This window comes from Schistosoma haematobium, chromosome 1 (genome assembly GCF_000699445.3).
Source record: "Schistosoma haematobium chromosome 1, whole genome shotgun sequence".
In the NCBI taxonomy this organism is placed as follows: Eukaryota; Metazoa; Platyhelminthes; class Trematoda; order Strigeidida; family Schistosomatidae; genus Schistosoma; species Schistosoma haematobium.
Window position 1 is genome coordinate 20,314,853 of NC_067196.1, and position 17,614 is coordinate 20,332,466.

The 17,614-nt window shown below is 32.1% G+C and overlaps 1 protein-coding gene across 1 annotated transcript in view; it reads right to left on the reverse strand.

Moving 5' to 3' along the window:
- MS3_00004573 (uncharacterized protein) overlaps nucleotides 1–15,908 on the reverse strand; it is a 22,900-nt gene extending 6,992 nt beyond the window's left edge. The window contains exons 1-11 of the mRNA XM_051212510.1: nucleotides 15,795–15,908; nucleotides 14,861–14,882; nucleotides 12,736–12,753; nucleotides 10,945–10,962; nucleotides 9,606–9,629; nucleotides 7,856–7,879; nucleotides 5,590–5,613; nucleotides 3,825–3,851; nucleotides 3,484–3,510; nucleotides 2,834–2,860; nucleotides 695–715 (exon numbers count right to left, since the gene is read on the reverse strand). Of these exons, the coding sequence (XP_051073357.1) occupies nucleotides 695–715; nucleotides 2,834–2,860; nucleotides 3,484–3,510; nucleotides 3,825–3,851; nucleotides 5,590–5,613; nucleotides 7,856–7,879; nucleotides 9,606–9,629; nucleotides 10,945–10,962; nucleotides 12,736–12,753; nucleotides 14,861–14,882; nucleotides 15,795–15,849 (287 nt within the window). The 5' untranslated portion in view covers nucleotides 15,850–15,908. The remainder of the gene's footprint in view (nucleotides 1–694; nucleotides 716–2,833; nucleotides 2,861–3,483; nucleotides 3,511–3,824; nucleotides 3,852–5,589; nucleotides 5,614–7,855; nucleotides 7,880–9,605; nucleotides 9,630–10,944; nucleotides 10,963–12,735; nucleotides 12,754–14,860; nucleotides 14,883–15,794) is intronic.
- Nucleotides 15,909–17,614: the final 1,706 nt, after the last annotated feature.

A 17,614-nucleotide genomic window follows, 5' to 3' on the forward strand; every position in this document is an offset into this window, starting at 1 on the left:
ATAGGAATTTGATTCACACCAACTTGGTTAAGACACCAGACTCAAATCTTAACAAATTAATAGACCATGCAAACATCTTTGGGTGAGTGGTATAAACAAAGATGTATGACACTGCTTCGCTATGGTGGGTTACAGAGTGCTACATTTACATCCAAAAATATCAAAGCTTCACAATGACGATTATTTGAAGAAACATATTGTTGCTACACTACCTAACCAATATACATTCAATTGTCAACATTAAACCATATATAATGAGAAGAGAAATCGAATTGTGACATATCTGAAACATTGAAGCCATTGTTGTGAGTGAATAGGCTAAACAATCATGGTAATATAAATAAAAACAATATATTTGTAATATCCCAATGAGTAGAAAAATTAGATTTCCCGACGTGTCGTTACTCAGTAAAGCCACTTCTTGTGGCAATATATTTTACCAGTAAATAAATTTCAATTTCTTTGTAACATATGTATGAAGCTACCCTAAATGATCCAGCATCTAAAAGATTTCTAAGTAACATATCGTAATTATTTCGTTTCTCCCCTAATCGTATGGTACGTAATAGTGTATAACTTATAAATGGAACATCTGAAGTGTCAAATGATCTGTTTCATTTACAAATACTATAAATAAATAATTTAAAAGGAATCAAACTATAAAACGTTTATGAGAGATTTTTAATTCACTTACTTTATAATCCACAAAGGGATTCTAAATTATATGTAAATATAAAGCATATTATTTATCGAATTCTGAAGTACAGAAATGAGTATTTATGTACCAGAATAGGGATTTGTGGAAGTTGTAATATTTTCAGTAGTTGAATTCATGGGTCGATCTAAGCTAGACTACCATTAAAAATCTGGAAGCGCTGGATGTTCGTCTCGTCCTAGTATGGGACTATTCAGTAGTGCACATCCACGAAAAACCGTGAAAGTGCAATCCGATTCGTGTCGAACGGAGACAGTTATGCATTTCAGACAATGAATGAACAGTTGCGCAAGATCATGGATAAACTGAAAATAGACATTAATAACGTTAAATGCCAAGTCAGCCGTCTGGATGTTAAGCAATGACGACGATAAAAATCAGTTCTATGAGAGTCTGAAATCAATCATAGCGAAGTGCTTAGAAACGAACTGACTATCCTGATGGGAGATATAGACTACAAAGTCGGGAGGGACAACACCGGATATGAAGATATCATGAGAAAACATGGAATAACCCGGAGAAGAGGATGAGAATGGCGAGAGATTTGAAAATCTAAGTGCATTCAACTAATTGGTTATAGGTGGCACAATATTCGCACACAAACGCATATACAAAGCTACATGGGTCTCACCGAACAACACTACACAGAACTAGGTCCATCATATTTGAATCAGCAGAAAACTCACAATGTCAATGGAAGACGTGAGAACCAGTAGAAGAGTTGGCATAGCCTCAAATCAACACTAGCTGGTGGTTGCCAAGATGAAACTGAAGATAAAGAAGCAATGGACAACTGAGGAAACAGCATTACAAAGGTTCAATACAACTTTATTTCGAGATACTAACAAACCCACCCAATTCAAGATAACTCACAACAAGAGAGGTTCCAAGCCTTACAAGATCTACTGAAAGAAGAAGAAACTAATATGGAGGACAATTGGAAAGGGATAAAAGAAGCACAAACTTCAACGTGTCAGGAGGTCCTGAATCTCAACAAGCATCATCATAAGGGATGGATCTCTATGGAAAGCGTGGACAAGATTCAAGAAAGGAAGAACAGAAGATAACAATTAACAACAGAAGAGAACGGATAAAGTGAAGGCACAAGTTGAATACACTAAAGCAAACAGGCAAGTGAAGAAAAGCATTCGAGATGACAAGAAGCAACACTTAAAAGACGTGACAATTACAGGGGGAAGAGCTGCAAGAGAAGGAAATATGAAACAACTTTATGATTCAACGAAGAAACTAGCAGGGAGATATAGTAAGTGAGAGAGACCGATCAAGGACAAAGAAGGCAAGTCAATCACTGCGACTCAAGAACAGCGGAACAGGTGGGTAGAGTACTTCGAGCAACTGTTGAATAGACTAGCTCCATTGAATCCACTGGATATCGAAGCAGCACACACAGACCTTCCTATAGATGTCACTCAACCAACAATTGAAGACATCAGGATGGTGGTCAGACGAGTGAAGATTGGGAAAGCAGCAACATCTAACATTATACCAGCCGAAACACCGATGCGAGACATAGAAGTAACTGCAGATATGCTCCACGTTGTATTCACGAAGAATTGGGATGAAGAACAAGTATCGACAAACTGGCGTTTTGTGACTTAGTGTAAGCCACTTCTTCAGAGAATAACTAACCGAATTAAAATTAATCCAAGTTTATGTAGTACCTGCTTTTTGATTGATCACATAATATTCTTGTTGTTCCGTTGTATTATTTAAACTTGTATTAATTTTAATTCGGCTATTTATTGTCTGAAGAACTGGCTTACACTAAGTCACAAAACGTCAGAAAATTTAATATTTCTACTCATTGGGATATTACAGATATATTATTTTTATTTATAACTATCTACCCAATGCTCAATTTATTCGAAATTATGAAATCAAACCTTGGTAATGATATCTGTAAATATTGAAGTTTATACGAGGTTAAAAGTATCGAAATTCTGCTGTGTAACATGAGTCTCTAAAACTAGTTCGGAACATAGAACATTTAGACTAAGACAGTTGTTTGTAATATGAAAAATGTTGACCTATTTAATTAAAAAGTTTTTAGTAACAAATAAGATAAAATCAAGAATAAACAATAGACGATTTACTCACATGGGTTCATCATGCTTCTGAGTATAACTAGATAAGGTCGGCAAGAAAGTTAATAAATAAGAGGGGACAACATAAAAATGAAAGAAAGGTACACACGAATACATGACGCATAAATTAAATGATTCTATAATCCCTGGAACTACGTAATTTGTTGAGGCTAATGTCCTCTATATCTGACTCCAATAAATAATATCCCGTTAACTGAGTATTTAATGTAGGCTAAATCTCCTGGTAGAATTATGGATTTTACGCGAGATTATTCAAAAGCCTGAACACCAGTTGTAGAGATAATTTATTGTTAATGATTAATAAAAATCCGCAAGCGTACAGCGAGCAAGCACACGATGAAACAAAGTGAGTGTGTGTGTGAGTGTCTGTGTGTTAAAAATCCATATTATTTTTGAGAGTTAATCGGGTGTGGATAAATTATCGATTATCAGTACATTGCAACCAATAGGAGGATAGCTTAAGGGTTAATGTACAACATGCATTCGATGATACACACCGAAATTAACATAGTGAAATAAGAGTCTGAAATGCACACAAAAATTAACATGATGAATTAAGTGTCTGAGTTACAATGAGTAGACAAATGATACAGTGGTCGAATGGGCTTGCCACAAATTATACACAGTAGACGAGCCACTCACGTTTCAATAGGATGTGTATTGTTTATTCTGTATAAATAACATGAAGAAATTTATTTAAACCATCTGAAGGATCTTTACAGGAACACTAGTTGAATGTAAGCACATAGTAAACTGTAGTCCAAACTGATAAAATCGAACAGTGTTCGTCAAGGCTCTCCGCTTTCCCCAATCCTATTCGAATTTGTCATGGACATTCATTCAAAGACAACACTGTCTTGGTCTCAGCATTCAAGGGTCGCTCTCTTTCTACGAAACTCATTTATTAGCTCTGAATATACATATGACATAGATTTAGTAATATTTACAACAGTTTAAGAACAGACAATAAATGATTCACTCACTTCTTCACAAGGTGCTTATCAATCTCGCTGTATAAGGAGAAACAAGATAGATTACTTTGAAATAATTAGATTAAATCATTGTAGACAAGCAAACCTCACGAATTGTTTGTGCCACTTTCTGTCGAAGATAGTTTTGTTTTTATTTTTTTTTTGGGGGGGGGAAGTTTTTACTGCCTATATATACCTTTGAACTCTAGGTATAAAATATAGTTTACTTTTGAATTCATTTGGTGTTGTTTGTTTGAATCTTCCCATTAATGTTTAAGACCGATCAATTAATCAGCAACAAGTACATAAATGAATTAAAACTTCACCCCATCGCACAAGCTAGTGGCTATCAGGACTGAGTAGCTAAATGTGTAATGTGATGGTGTTTGAAGCGAACGGTACTGGATCCGAGTCCCTGAGTGAACGTCAACTCTGGAATGCAGATACATCCAGTTGACGATCCCCAAATAGTATGAGACGCCCGTCGTGTATCCCACTAATAGGCACCATCTATGTTTGCCTCAATTCTAATGTTTTTTTAAACGTTGCTATCTCATTTAATCAGATTTTACGATTTCCGCTATTATGCAGCAAATTTCTATTTATGGTTTTATCAACTATTACTATATATCTCTACAATAAAATAAATAAATAGAGTTCATGAGCCATCTTGACACCTATATACCACCATCAATTCATTGTATTTATTGAGTACGTACATCAGTTCGAGTTGCCACACCATATTAGCTCAGAAATGCAATTGTCGATTCAAATCACATAGTGGTAGAGGTAGTAAAAGTATAAGCAGTAATCGGAAAGATAAGGGTTTGAAGATGCTATTCAAGGAGCGTAATCCAGTGAAATAAATTTGGAAAGAGAAAAAAGGGAGACGAAGAATTCTGAAAATTGGAATTCGGGAGAACACAAAAAATGGATGCACTTGCGCCAATGCAAACGATTTTGAGCCATGTCATTTATGGTCTGTAATCATCGGTTGCTATTATCTCTCGGATCCCAACCAGTCCACTTGTCAGTGACTTCATGGATTTGTGCCATATTTTGGTCTGGTCGCCCATACCTTTCCTCCAACTTACTCTTACACCATAAAACATCGCACGTTGGGGCATTCGGTGGTTGGGCAAGGGCGGCCTGCTTGAGCATCTGGGCTACCTGTTCCTGCCATCTAGATATTTCAACAAGTTATCTATTTTTGTTTGTTTTAATATATCACTATGTTTATTAATCGCATAACCTATTCTGCTGCGTTTCTGAAAAGTGTACAACCTTTCGTTGTCAAAGTTACAAAAAACTCAATAAGAGACAATGTGGTTGCTGGCAATATACAACGAAAAGAATGCACATTATTCAGATGTTCATTTAGTGAACTGCTAACATCTAACTGGCGATCACTCAATATTTATTGCCAGGACCGACCAAGAAGAAAGAAACGGAAACTTGTTGAAATACTTTACGCTGAGAATTCTGTATTGTACCAAAAATATAATATTGAATAAAGCTGATAATAAAAAAAAAATAAACACGTGTCCCAGCCATCTCAACTGATGAAGTTTCACTACTTCATCAATTGATTTGCCATGCCTTCCTAGTACCCGTTTCCTAACAACTACATTACTTACTCGGTGGCTTCAGGGTGTATGAGTAATGCTTCGAAGATACCTATGATCGAATACTAGTAACCTACGAATATCCTCTACTCTTACCGGCCATGTTTCACTACCATAGAGTAGGACGGAACATTGATATGTTGATTTCTCACTTGTTATTCAGCAATTTCTGGAGACTGTTTAAATTAGGGAAATAAAATAAATTAAATAGTACAGCATATTGTATAAAAAGTTTCTTGATTTAAATTTAAACGAACGGTTACATTATTACTGCACTATCGAATTTATTACTGACACTCAAATATAAGCCGGCTCAGTGGTCTAGTGGTTAAGTGCTCGCGTGCGAGATCAGTAGGTCCCAGGTTCGAGTCCTGCGAGGCGGAGTCGTAGGTGCTCACTGTTGAGGAGTCCAACAGTAGGATAAAACAGCCGTCCAGTGCTTCCAGGTTTCCCATGGTGACTCATGATCTCGACTATTGAAACTATATTTGTTGAACTATTAATGGATAACATGAAAAATAACTTGGATGTTTCATCACTTAGTACTTTATTTCGAGCTTATTCAAGAAAATGAATAAAGTTACAATTTATTGATTATTATTAGGGTTCAAAGAACATGGTATACTAAATGATTGTGTATTCATTATGAAATATTGAATTATGAATTTGTTATAATGCTTTTATCCTTAGACGTTGAGAAATTCAAATTGATGACAGTACTATTTTCAGTAGAATATTGATATGTTTGTTTTCAATCGAATAAAAATCCTTCCAAATACTTTTGGTTCTTACAAATAAAAATTGACACTTAAAACTTTACACATATAAGCAAATGTAAACAATTAACTAAACGAGATAGAGTATAGTTAGTTGTATTTTTCTAATTAGTTATTGTATCTGGATGTGCCATAAACAGCTAGACTGTTTTAAATAATCAGTACAACTACGTATTGGTCTATTTCTTCTGATTTTCGGCTTTCTATAATAAAGTTACTTTGTGATTATCTATCAGATTGACTAATTTCATTTGTGACTATATCCTACGGTTAAATATATAGTCAGTGGGTCTTTTCACATCTGATTTCCATATACATAAACAAACTTATTCTTCTAATATTTTCACGACATTTTATAATAAAGACCTATATTCATATCTACATTATAAGAGATTTCGGATTTAACATTTTGGCATGATTAGACAGCTGTCTAGTGCACAGTTGTTTTCTGAACCCTATTTATATTCGATGAATCTCAACTTTGATTATTTTCCTGAAGAATCTCGGACTAGACTGCCAAGGGAAACATTTAAGTTATTTTTGATTTTAACCACTGAGATTTTAACAAATATGGGTTACTTTTATTGCAAGATACTGTTACGTATTTTCATATATTTCATTGTTCATTTGCTCAGAAATACCCCGAGTGAAACAAGTAGCTTCTATGAGTTGCATTCCTTGTTGCATAATCTGTGTTCATATCTTCGTTTCATATTATATCATGTGTTTCTGATTTGTAGTATGATTTATATGGTGATTATTCTGTTATGTACATTGTGATGAATACTATTAAGTTATTATGACTAACATTCAAACTAAATCGACGGATGAGAGTGTCGTTTTACTAGTCATTTTGTCAACTATACGTTTTCATCCTAGACAAACTGTTTATAGTTAAACTATCTTTCTAATAAAATCGATGGCTGGAGGTTTTAATTACTAAAGAAATGCATCAAATCATTTGATTAGTGATTCTAGTGTTGCTACATATTTTGTTGGGATTGTATTATCAATTCCATGAGAACATTATCGATACGACTACTACTGTCATTCTAGTATCTTTTTTGAAATTTACTATTCTATTCCATTTCATTTTCTGCTTCGATACTACTTGTCGTTCTATCTTCTCTTCATGAATTTATAATTTGATCACTATTTATTAGATTGTTGTTCATCTTTATTGAAAATATCACACAGTTTAGTTTCGTTAGTTACCAAAACAAACAACTGCATCAGATATAAATCGTCAGTCTCCTTAAATTACTTCAGCATCATTTGTAGACTGAATCCAATTTCTATGTGATTGTTCTACTGAAATCGTAGTAAACACCAGAATACCTGACGATTCGTGATTCCTAGACTAACTGATATTCACTACTATTACTGAAATAGTATGTTAATATTTCAGTTACTATTCCACATATGGTTATCTCCATTGATTAAATTTATGGACAATTAATAATATTTAGGTCAATGTTATTGGTAATACTAATTGAATGATCTCACTCAGAGCATTTTCAATGTCACCAGTTTTGGACACTGTATTTACGGTATTGACAAATGGAAACACTACTGAATTAATCCCCAGAAATTCCAGCACTTACTTATCTTTTAGTTTGAATAGTTATCTGAGTAAACTCACTCGTCTTCAGTGAATTGTTTGTTACTAAATGTATTAGTATGTTAAGAAACAAAAGAGTGAAATAGACTCTTACTTTTAATAAATCAGATAGCTTGAGAAATATGATCCATACTTAATGGATACTACTTGAAATTTTATGTATTGTGAAAGGGATAGAAATTTAGAAGTTATCTTAGTAAAAACTGGTTTTTTTTATCAAAGTGTGATTGATAAGCGAACTAAATTTACTTGATGTTTTATTGCTTAGATTTATTGTCATTTACGAAATTGTTAATGTTGTGTTAGAAGTTTCAAAGCAATATCAGTCCTTGAGCCATTACTAAAAGAGTCATTGACCTCAAAACGTTCTGTTTCTAATATTCTATTTGAAAAGAAAAAAGTAATAAAGTTGTCGAAACCTGACCAACCACTAGCGTAAATTAATACCCTGAAATTGGTGGAACCCCGTTCTCCATCATCCTTCTAGAAACTTCTTTTGCAGTAAATTGCCAATTTTATTGTTTAGCTGGAAACAGAACAATGGAATATATGGTCCTCTGGATGAATCAGACATAGGCCAAATAATAAATAAGAGATGCTGACAGGAACACTGCATAGGCCGAGATTTCCCGAGAAATAAGAATAAGCTATATGTTGAAAATGTGGCTTGATTTTCAGAAAGACGTTTTTTAATATTGATGAATGTGTAGTACATATATTTTAGATTTGCTTAGTCAATAAAAGCTTCCAAATCTCTCTTGGTTTTCTATGTTAATTAGTTGATATGTAGACACTTATAATAAGCGTATATATCAGTATAAGAATTGGACGACCTCGGATCATTACAATGTGACCCCAGACAATCTAGTATCGGATGAAAATAACAGTACATAAAGCAGAAAACTATATATAGAATGTTTCATAAATTGATTATTTGTATAAATTACAGTTTGGAGTCGTAACTGAACGAAACATAATTGTTTTTTATACACAGCTTGTTGACTTGAAAATCCATGGTATTCTGAGTTATTAACGAATTCGAAGAAAAATGAGAACAATTTTTTTCAAAAGATGGTTGCATACATACACTTTTACCAGAACAAAAGAACATGGAAATATTACATTTGTTAACAATATTTTGTTTAAGACAAATCGTACAACTTCTAAGCTGTTTATTGTAAGGTATTTATGATCATTGACATCGTAGCTAAGTAACTAGGTGGCCTGCTTGAATATCTGGGCTACCTGTTCTTGCCATTTACATATTTCAACAAGTTATCTCTCTTTTGTTTATTTCAACAAATCATTATGTCAATTAATTACATAACCTATTCAGGTGTGTTTGCGATAAGTTCACAACTTTACTCTGTACAATTTAGGAAAGAGCATAGTCAGAGACATTGTGGTTACTGGCAACATACATTGAAAAGAATATACATTATTCAAATGTCAATTCCTGAACTAGTAACATCTAATTGGCAATCATTCAATATTTATCGTCAGGATCGATCAAGAAATAAGAAATGGAAACTTGTTGAAATACATTATGTTAAGATATCAATACTGTACCAAAAATATAATACTGAATATAGTGAATAATAATAAAACTGAACAAATGACAAACTAATTATTTATATGATAACATTCAACTTTCATTTAAAACAATGTAATATTTAATTTAAATGATTTAAGAAAATCATTGTATTTTGCAAAACTATTTGTTTGAATGGAATTGTCCAAAAAAAATATACAAATTTCAAAACTAACTTACATTCCCTTTAATTTTAAATATTTACTAAATAGTTAAAGTAGAATTTAAACAAAACATTAAAGATTCTTTGAATTTCAATGAAAATTTTTCATTCTTTAAGTGAATTAAATTGTTCAAACAGATCAAAAATACTTTGAATATAATAAACATCATATATATTTTCAATTAATTAAGTTTTATACTTGATAATATTGTGATGTGGGTTACTTATATCCACAGAAGTAGTATGTAACGGTGGACAGGTATATAAGTGTATTTCAGTAGAAGATCGAAAAGGTAAGAACAGGAATGAAGAGCAATTGATATGAAAATGCATGAACAATGAAATCTAAGACAATGGACTGATATTTGCAAAAGGAACAGTGAAGTTTGAGACAATGGATTGATGTTTTGTAAATTAACTATTTACTATATGGTTCTCAGATTTTAGTGAGATGCTTTGTAATTTCGTGTCAAATGCATTCTATTGTCTCCACTGGTGTTTCATTCACTACAACATGACAACAAATTGGACTATTGGACAAGAATGTTTCATGTTTTTATTGGTGATATAATCAAATATGATAGTTAAATATTAAGGAATTTACAATCAATGAAAAGTACATTTATACTATAACTACTTAATTGATGAGTTTATAAATAACAATATTAACTGTTCAAAATAAACTTAGTCTATTTTAATTTATTTTTGTATTGGTTACGTAAATCTACCGGTTGATGTTTAGGACTTCAGTTGATCAGTTTCTTATTAGTATATGTGCATTCTGTAAGGATCGTCTCGATATTTCTTTCATTCACAAGCATTATAAGCTGAGATAATGGTGGCTAGCAGTGACATTCAGAATGCACGTTACGTTCTATTTGGGACTCGTCAGTTGGATGTACCTGTATCCTAAAGTTTTTCATTCCGGATTCAACTATTAGTCACGATCATCACAGATTATAATGCGTTTGACTGAAGGCAATATTGAGGCAATCCTCATAAGATACACATATACCAATAAGAGACTGATCAATTGCAGTCCTAAACATCAATCGGAAGATTCAAACAAACAGTACCAAGTGAATTTAAACTTCAATCTATTGCACAATCTGGATCCTGTAGCTAAGTGTATAACATCATGGCGTTTGAAGCGAACGGTACTGGATTCAAGTCCCTGAGTGAACATCAACTCTGAGGTACAGGTACATTCAATTTACGAGTCCCAAATAAGATGAAACGTGTGTTGTGCATCCCACTGCTAACCACTATCCATCTTTGCTTATTTTAGATTCTGTTTTGAAAATCATAATATTTATCGATATTTGATATACACTGACCTCAAATGCATCCACTTACTTTATAATATTAAGTTCACTATGTAAATCAATTTTGATAAGAATTAACAAAATTATTCAATAAAATAATAATGTATTTTGTAAAAATCATTTTCACTAAGAAATCATATTAACCTTAGTGAGGAAAATATTCAATAGCCAACTTGTTTAAATAGTAAATATTATAAATTGAAACCATTTTGATAAATATTCCTAAAGAATAAAAATTAGTAGGGGTTTTGTGGAGATTTTAGAAGTTTCACTGAGGAGTCCCATACTAGGACGAAACGGCCGTCCAGTGCTTCCAGGTTTTTCATGGTGGTCTAGCTTCAATTGATTCATGATTTCAATCAGTGGAATAAAAATCATTTAAAAGTTGAACTGAAATAATCGTCTATCACTAGCTTGAAACTTTCCATGATAAATTTATAAAAAATTAAAACCAAAAAAACCTGAATGTTTGTACTTTTGTTTCAAATTAACTAAAATTTATTGATTATTTTGACTTGATGTGTTATCATGAACTTTGTGTTTTAATATTTAGAGTAAGTCAAGCGTCACAAGGCAAGTCCTCACTTAGAACTCTCAAGGCCAAAGGAGAAGAGGAAGATCAAAGAACACATTAAGCCAAGAAATGGAGATAGATATGGAAAAAAATGAACATTTGGATAGAACTAGAAAGGAAGACCAAGGATAGAGTGGGTTGGAAAATGCTGGTCAGCGGCCTATGCTCTATTGGGAGTAACAGGTGTAAGTAAGTAAGTAAGTACGTAAATCAAGCAAGGAACGAACAAACAAATATGTTCCATAACAATGATTACTGATCATTCTATTGTAATGTAAGTCAGACAGATACACAATCGACAAATCTCAAAATTAAATGGAAAAACTATTCGGTGCTTCAATCATTCTAATAGTCAGTCAAATAATTCTATTACAGATATATTGTTACCGTCCTGTTTATCGGTTTTTTAACCTTAATAATTTATACAGCTTTTATTTCTAACGGAATCCCTGTATACATGGAGAGGAGTAAATTGATTAAATAAGTTGAATGCACAGGTAATACAATCTACACCTAATGTTCGTAAAAATTAAAATTTATCTTTATTGGATCTGACGTTTACTCAACAAATAGGATCCAAATCGGATAGTCATTACTATTAGTGAGATTTTAACCTTCGATAGTGCTAAAGCAATTACTTGTAAAATTCACAGAATAACATGATACTGACACGTTTCAGTGAAACTTAATTAAAAAATCCAACCATGGTTTTGACTGGAAACCAACATGTTCAGGCACTAACATTTAATCTCACTGACATTAATATGAAAACTTAACAGTACATACTACTCAATCAATTTTGTTACCAAACATCACACACATTAACCAATTGTACTGGTTATTCACAAAATATTTGAATTTGTTGTAAATACTACCAATTCATTTAGGCGTAGCTAACCAACCATTTCAACAATTAGGCATTCTGTACTTTTGATTATGTAATTTCCAAACAATAACTAATCTTAACGTTTTTGGTTGTTCACAGTATGATTAATCAACACTATTTAATCATCATAGATTATTTTACTTTATTATACTACAGATTTCACTCTGAACTCAGAATCAAATGAAAATTTGTTTTCAATATGAGATTGGATTTACATAGGGCCTAATAGCAATGATGAAAATGACAGAGGATATTAATAAATGAAAATAACTTAGAATTAATTTTGACTGTAGAAAGTTGAGAAATTATATTATTTAAAACGATTTTTTTCAATAAAATGTCCAACACATAAGAATATTCACTCTAATTGATCTTCAGGTCTAGAACAAAACAAAACAAAAAGTGTTAATTAATAGTTTAACGATGAGATAAAAATTATTGATTGTTTATAGGCGAAATAATGAAATCTTTTGACATTTGTAAACAAACAGAAATTGTCGAATTCATGAGTCGATTAAAGCTAGACCAACATGGAAAATCTGGAAGCACCCTAGTGTAATTCTCTTCAGCAGTGCGCATCTACGATCCCACATGTGGGGCTCGAACCCAGGACCTTCAGTCCCGCGCGCGAACGCTCAACCTCCGGACCAATGAGACGGCACCCAACGGTGTTAATGTCTAACCTCAACCAATCTACGACATTGAGCCGTTCAGTGCTTCCAAGATTTCCATAATGGTCTGGCTTTAGTCGACTCACGAAGTCAGCTATTAAATTACTACAATCTCCACAAAACCCCCTTTCTGAAAATAGAAACCTTTTTTAATATTTAAGTATATTAAAAATTAGTCAATTACATGAACTAAATAAATTACCTTAAAGTTTAGATAAACAGTTTAAAATAAATGAATCCTGAATAACAATATGAATCTTTATATTCATGATGGATTCAATGGTAGTTTAGTTCAGCGTATCATTGTTATATTTCAGAACTATTATTAAAATAGAACTAAACATTCTTATGGTAATTGAACAAACATTTTTCACTTGACTTTATAATAAACAACAGGCATCATTGATTTAATTAAAATGTACAAAATCTACCTACAATTGAACGATAATATGATAGTGATCAAATTTTGTTTGTTTAGTTCTTTTTAGTACTGATCAAATTTGATAAACTATGATTGATTACATTGTTGATAGTCTTAAGAACATCTTGTTAGCATATGCTTATGTTATTTTCTTACAATTAAGAAGTAGAAAGATTGAAAAATTAACAATCAGAAACACTTGGTGAAGTTTTTAATCACCTGTTTTTAGTCACTTATCTGACAATAAAGACACAAACATATTACTGTAAAAGCCTACTTTATATGAACCGAAGTGGAGATATTCTGCGTCTTGATATTTACAAATAAAGTTGAATAGAGAAGATTACTTTGTTGTTTATTTATGGCTGATGTATAAGAGATGAGCGCATCTTATTTTGCAGTTATTTAGTCTAAACAGTTGCCGAAAAATAAATGGTTGATGGTCACAAATCGTTCAAGAGATTACGAATGGTGTTATAGTCAGGCTATAAAATGTCTCTGAACACAATTATCTTGGACAAAGTACCAGCCCATGAATCAATTAGCTACATAATATATCTTTCATGCCTCTTCCTATTGGTTACACTAATTCAGCATAAGCATAACACCAACCAGTGTTGACTAAATAACGATAAACAAGTTGATATCACTGTAGCAGAAGTATAGGAAAAATAATAATAGTAATACGTCTGTAGCAATATAATCTGCTTGAGGACTATATATCGTACATTGGTTTCGATAGGTATAGAACACTAGTAGATTTCTTGTAGCTTTCTAGACCTGTGTAAACTATATGAGAACTTTGTATGAATTATGCACATTCTTAGAAACTGTTAACCTGGATATTTGCAAAGATTGAAATCTCTGAAAGATTAAGTGGCGACACGCAAGATAATTCATGTTTTACAGAGAAGTCAATTTAAATGGCACACATGAAAAAGGTAGGCTTCAAATAATAACTACCTTTGAGCACTTTCAATATTTTCAGTGTTAATATCTCAGTGAATGATTGAGAACTGGTAGTTTCATGGATTCTGTTCAGAAAATTGTTGTATCTGCTTCATATATTCATGGTCAGCGTACAATCATCAACCGATTTCAGGTTGTGTTTAACACGAAAAGATAAATCTTGAATTCAAGTAAAATATTTTCCAGGCTTAGGAAACTTAATAATCATAAATCAAAGTGAAATACTAAACTGTAAAGATTCGACGTCAGTATGTCATTTTGAGTACCAGGATACAGTTAACCATAAATTTCTGCTAGTTACTTACATTAAACACAAAAAAGATTTCGTTTTACACAAAAAACCGATTCTGAGTAAAACAAAAATCTTAATCGAAACTATAGAATTAGAATCAATAATGATTGGTAATCGAATGGTAAAAAACTTACAAATTTGTAGTAGCAGTAAACCCTAAGTTAAATCAAAACATAATAATGTTACCGTGAAGAAAATGTGTGGAAATGTCATTCAAATATATAGACAGTGAAATTACATTCACAGATTATTCTATGAGCTTCTTTTAATAAATCCTCGAAAATACCACATACATTAGTAATTTAATAGTTGAATTCATGAGTCGATTAAAGCTAGACCACCATGGAAAACTTGGAAACATTGGAAGATCGTTCCTTCATAGTATGGGACTTCTGTAATTATTGATTGTATCAGCTTCTTCAAACCTTTGAAACATTTATATATTACAGCTTTGTTTTAATTAAACCATCATAAATGTTAAGCGTTTGTTATCTTTTAGAAAAAGCATACATTCTAAAGCAATGATAAATATTTAAAAAATCTTAAGTAGAACCACTATAACTGTTGACATATTTCCTCCTTGTCTATTCTTTAATGAAACAAGAGGTAATTAAATGTAAACCAGTATAATATTAGCATCTTCTTAATGATGAATCTCATTTATTCATCAAAAGAATCGTAAATTGATCAGGTAAAGTTGTTCAGTTTAGGTCTTTCATGAAAATTCTGAATTTCATTTAAGAAGGAATTATCAGTGTATACTACTCATCATACGATTAACAGCAATGACTAGAAATTCTGAGATTTAACCTGTTTTTAGTTGTTGTTTTTGTTGTTTAAATACTATTCGATCATTGATAATCTACGGGATGGGGTCGCTAACCCCATGCCCGACCATCCTCCTTTATCCGAGCTTGGGACCAGCAGTAGCCTTTGGAGGGACTATTCTAGTTAATATATTCTAATTAAAGTCTACAAATGACTATTAATCACCAGTTCGAAAAATCATTAATATCTACTTTTTAAATCTATATTTTCCAGTATAAATCATTCAGCTTAGTTACTTACCTTGTGAAATGATCAAGCCTATAGTACATAATATACCAGTAACGTAAATATTCATGTTGTTGAATTTTAACTTTCGATTTGAGTAATAAGCAATTCAAGAAATAAATAACTTTCATATGATTTTTAGAAATGATTGTTTACACTGAATAACATTAAGTGTATTGTTCTCTTTTGTTTTTTTTTTAATCAAATATATGCTATAAACATATGTAACTGTAATATGATTACTAATAGTATTGAAACCAAATGAAAAGAAAAATAGTATTACTATGAATACTGACAAAAGTTACAAGTTTACATTAATGAATGAGAAAAGAAAAGTATTACATGAACAAAAGGAGTAAGATAAACAAAACATAACACAAAAAACATAAACGTTTAGAAATAGGATGAGAAAATTATAAAAATGGTAATTGATAAATAATTTAAATAATTCTGTTCACACTCTAACTAAGTCCAATGGTTAAGTGCTCGCGCGCGAAACCAGTAGGTCCTGGGTTCGAATCTTGCAGGGGGCGAGGTCGTGGATGCGCACTGCTGAGGAGACTCACAATAGGACGAAACGGCCGTCCAGTGCTTCCAGGTTTACCATGGTGGTCTAGCTTCAACTGACTCATAATCTTAACCATTGGAAATACTTTTAATTTGATTACAAAATCGGTAGAAACAGATTAGAAGTACTTTTTATGATTTAAGTTAGGTAAGTAGAGTAACTAAGCTGGGTGATTTATACTGGAAAATATAGATTTAAAAAGTAGATATTAATGATTTTTCAAACTGGTGATTAATAGTCATATGTGAATTTTAATTAGAATATTGTACGTGTGTTGTATCTTGGTAAACTTTTTTCGATGTTCGTATAGTATTTCAACAACAACAACAGCAACAACTAAAAATAGGTTAAATCTCAGAATTTCTAGTCATTGCTGTTAATCGTATGATGAGTAGTATACACTGATAATTCCTTCTTAAATGAAATTCAGAATTTTCATGAAAGACCTAAACTGAACAACTTTACCTGATCAATTTACGATTCTTTTGATGAATAAATGAGATTCATCATTAAGAAGATGCTAATATTATACTGGTTTACATTTAATTACCTCTTGTTTCATTAAAGAATAGACAAGGAGGAAATATGTCAACAGTTATAGTGGTTCTACTTAAGATTTTTTAAATATTTATCATTGCTTTAGAATGTATGCTTTTTCTAAAAGATAACAAACGCTTAACATTTATGATGGTTTAATTAAAACAAAGCTGTAATATATAAATGTTTCAAAGGTTTGAAGAAGCTGATACAATCAATAATTACAGAAGTCCCATACTATGAAGGAACGATCTTCCAATGTTTCCAAGTTTTCCATGGTGGTCTAGCTTTAATCGACTCATGAATTCAACTATTAAATTACTAATGTATGTGGTATTTTCGAGGATTTATTAAAAGAAGCTCATAGAATAATCTGTGAATGTAATTTCACTGTCTATATATTTGAATGACATTTCCACACATTTTCTTCACGGTAACATTATTATGTTTTGATTTAACTTGGGGTTTACAGCTTTGCCTTTGCATTCGCTCTCATGCACTACATTCGCCACTCTGCTTCAAATCCGCTCGATATGCTTGTAGATTATAATTGCCTTCTGATTTCAAAGACCGTTGAGGTTTTTATAGTAACATTTGACAAAGTGATTGATTAGCGAAGCTAAGCCATTACAGCTTCCGCGTGCAATGTTTTTTTATTAAACACCTCTGTTGAGATAAGACCAATAATTTCCCCATTTTTATTCATTATTTGTAAGTCTGTGTCTGCTGG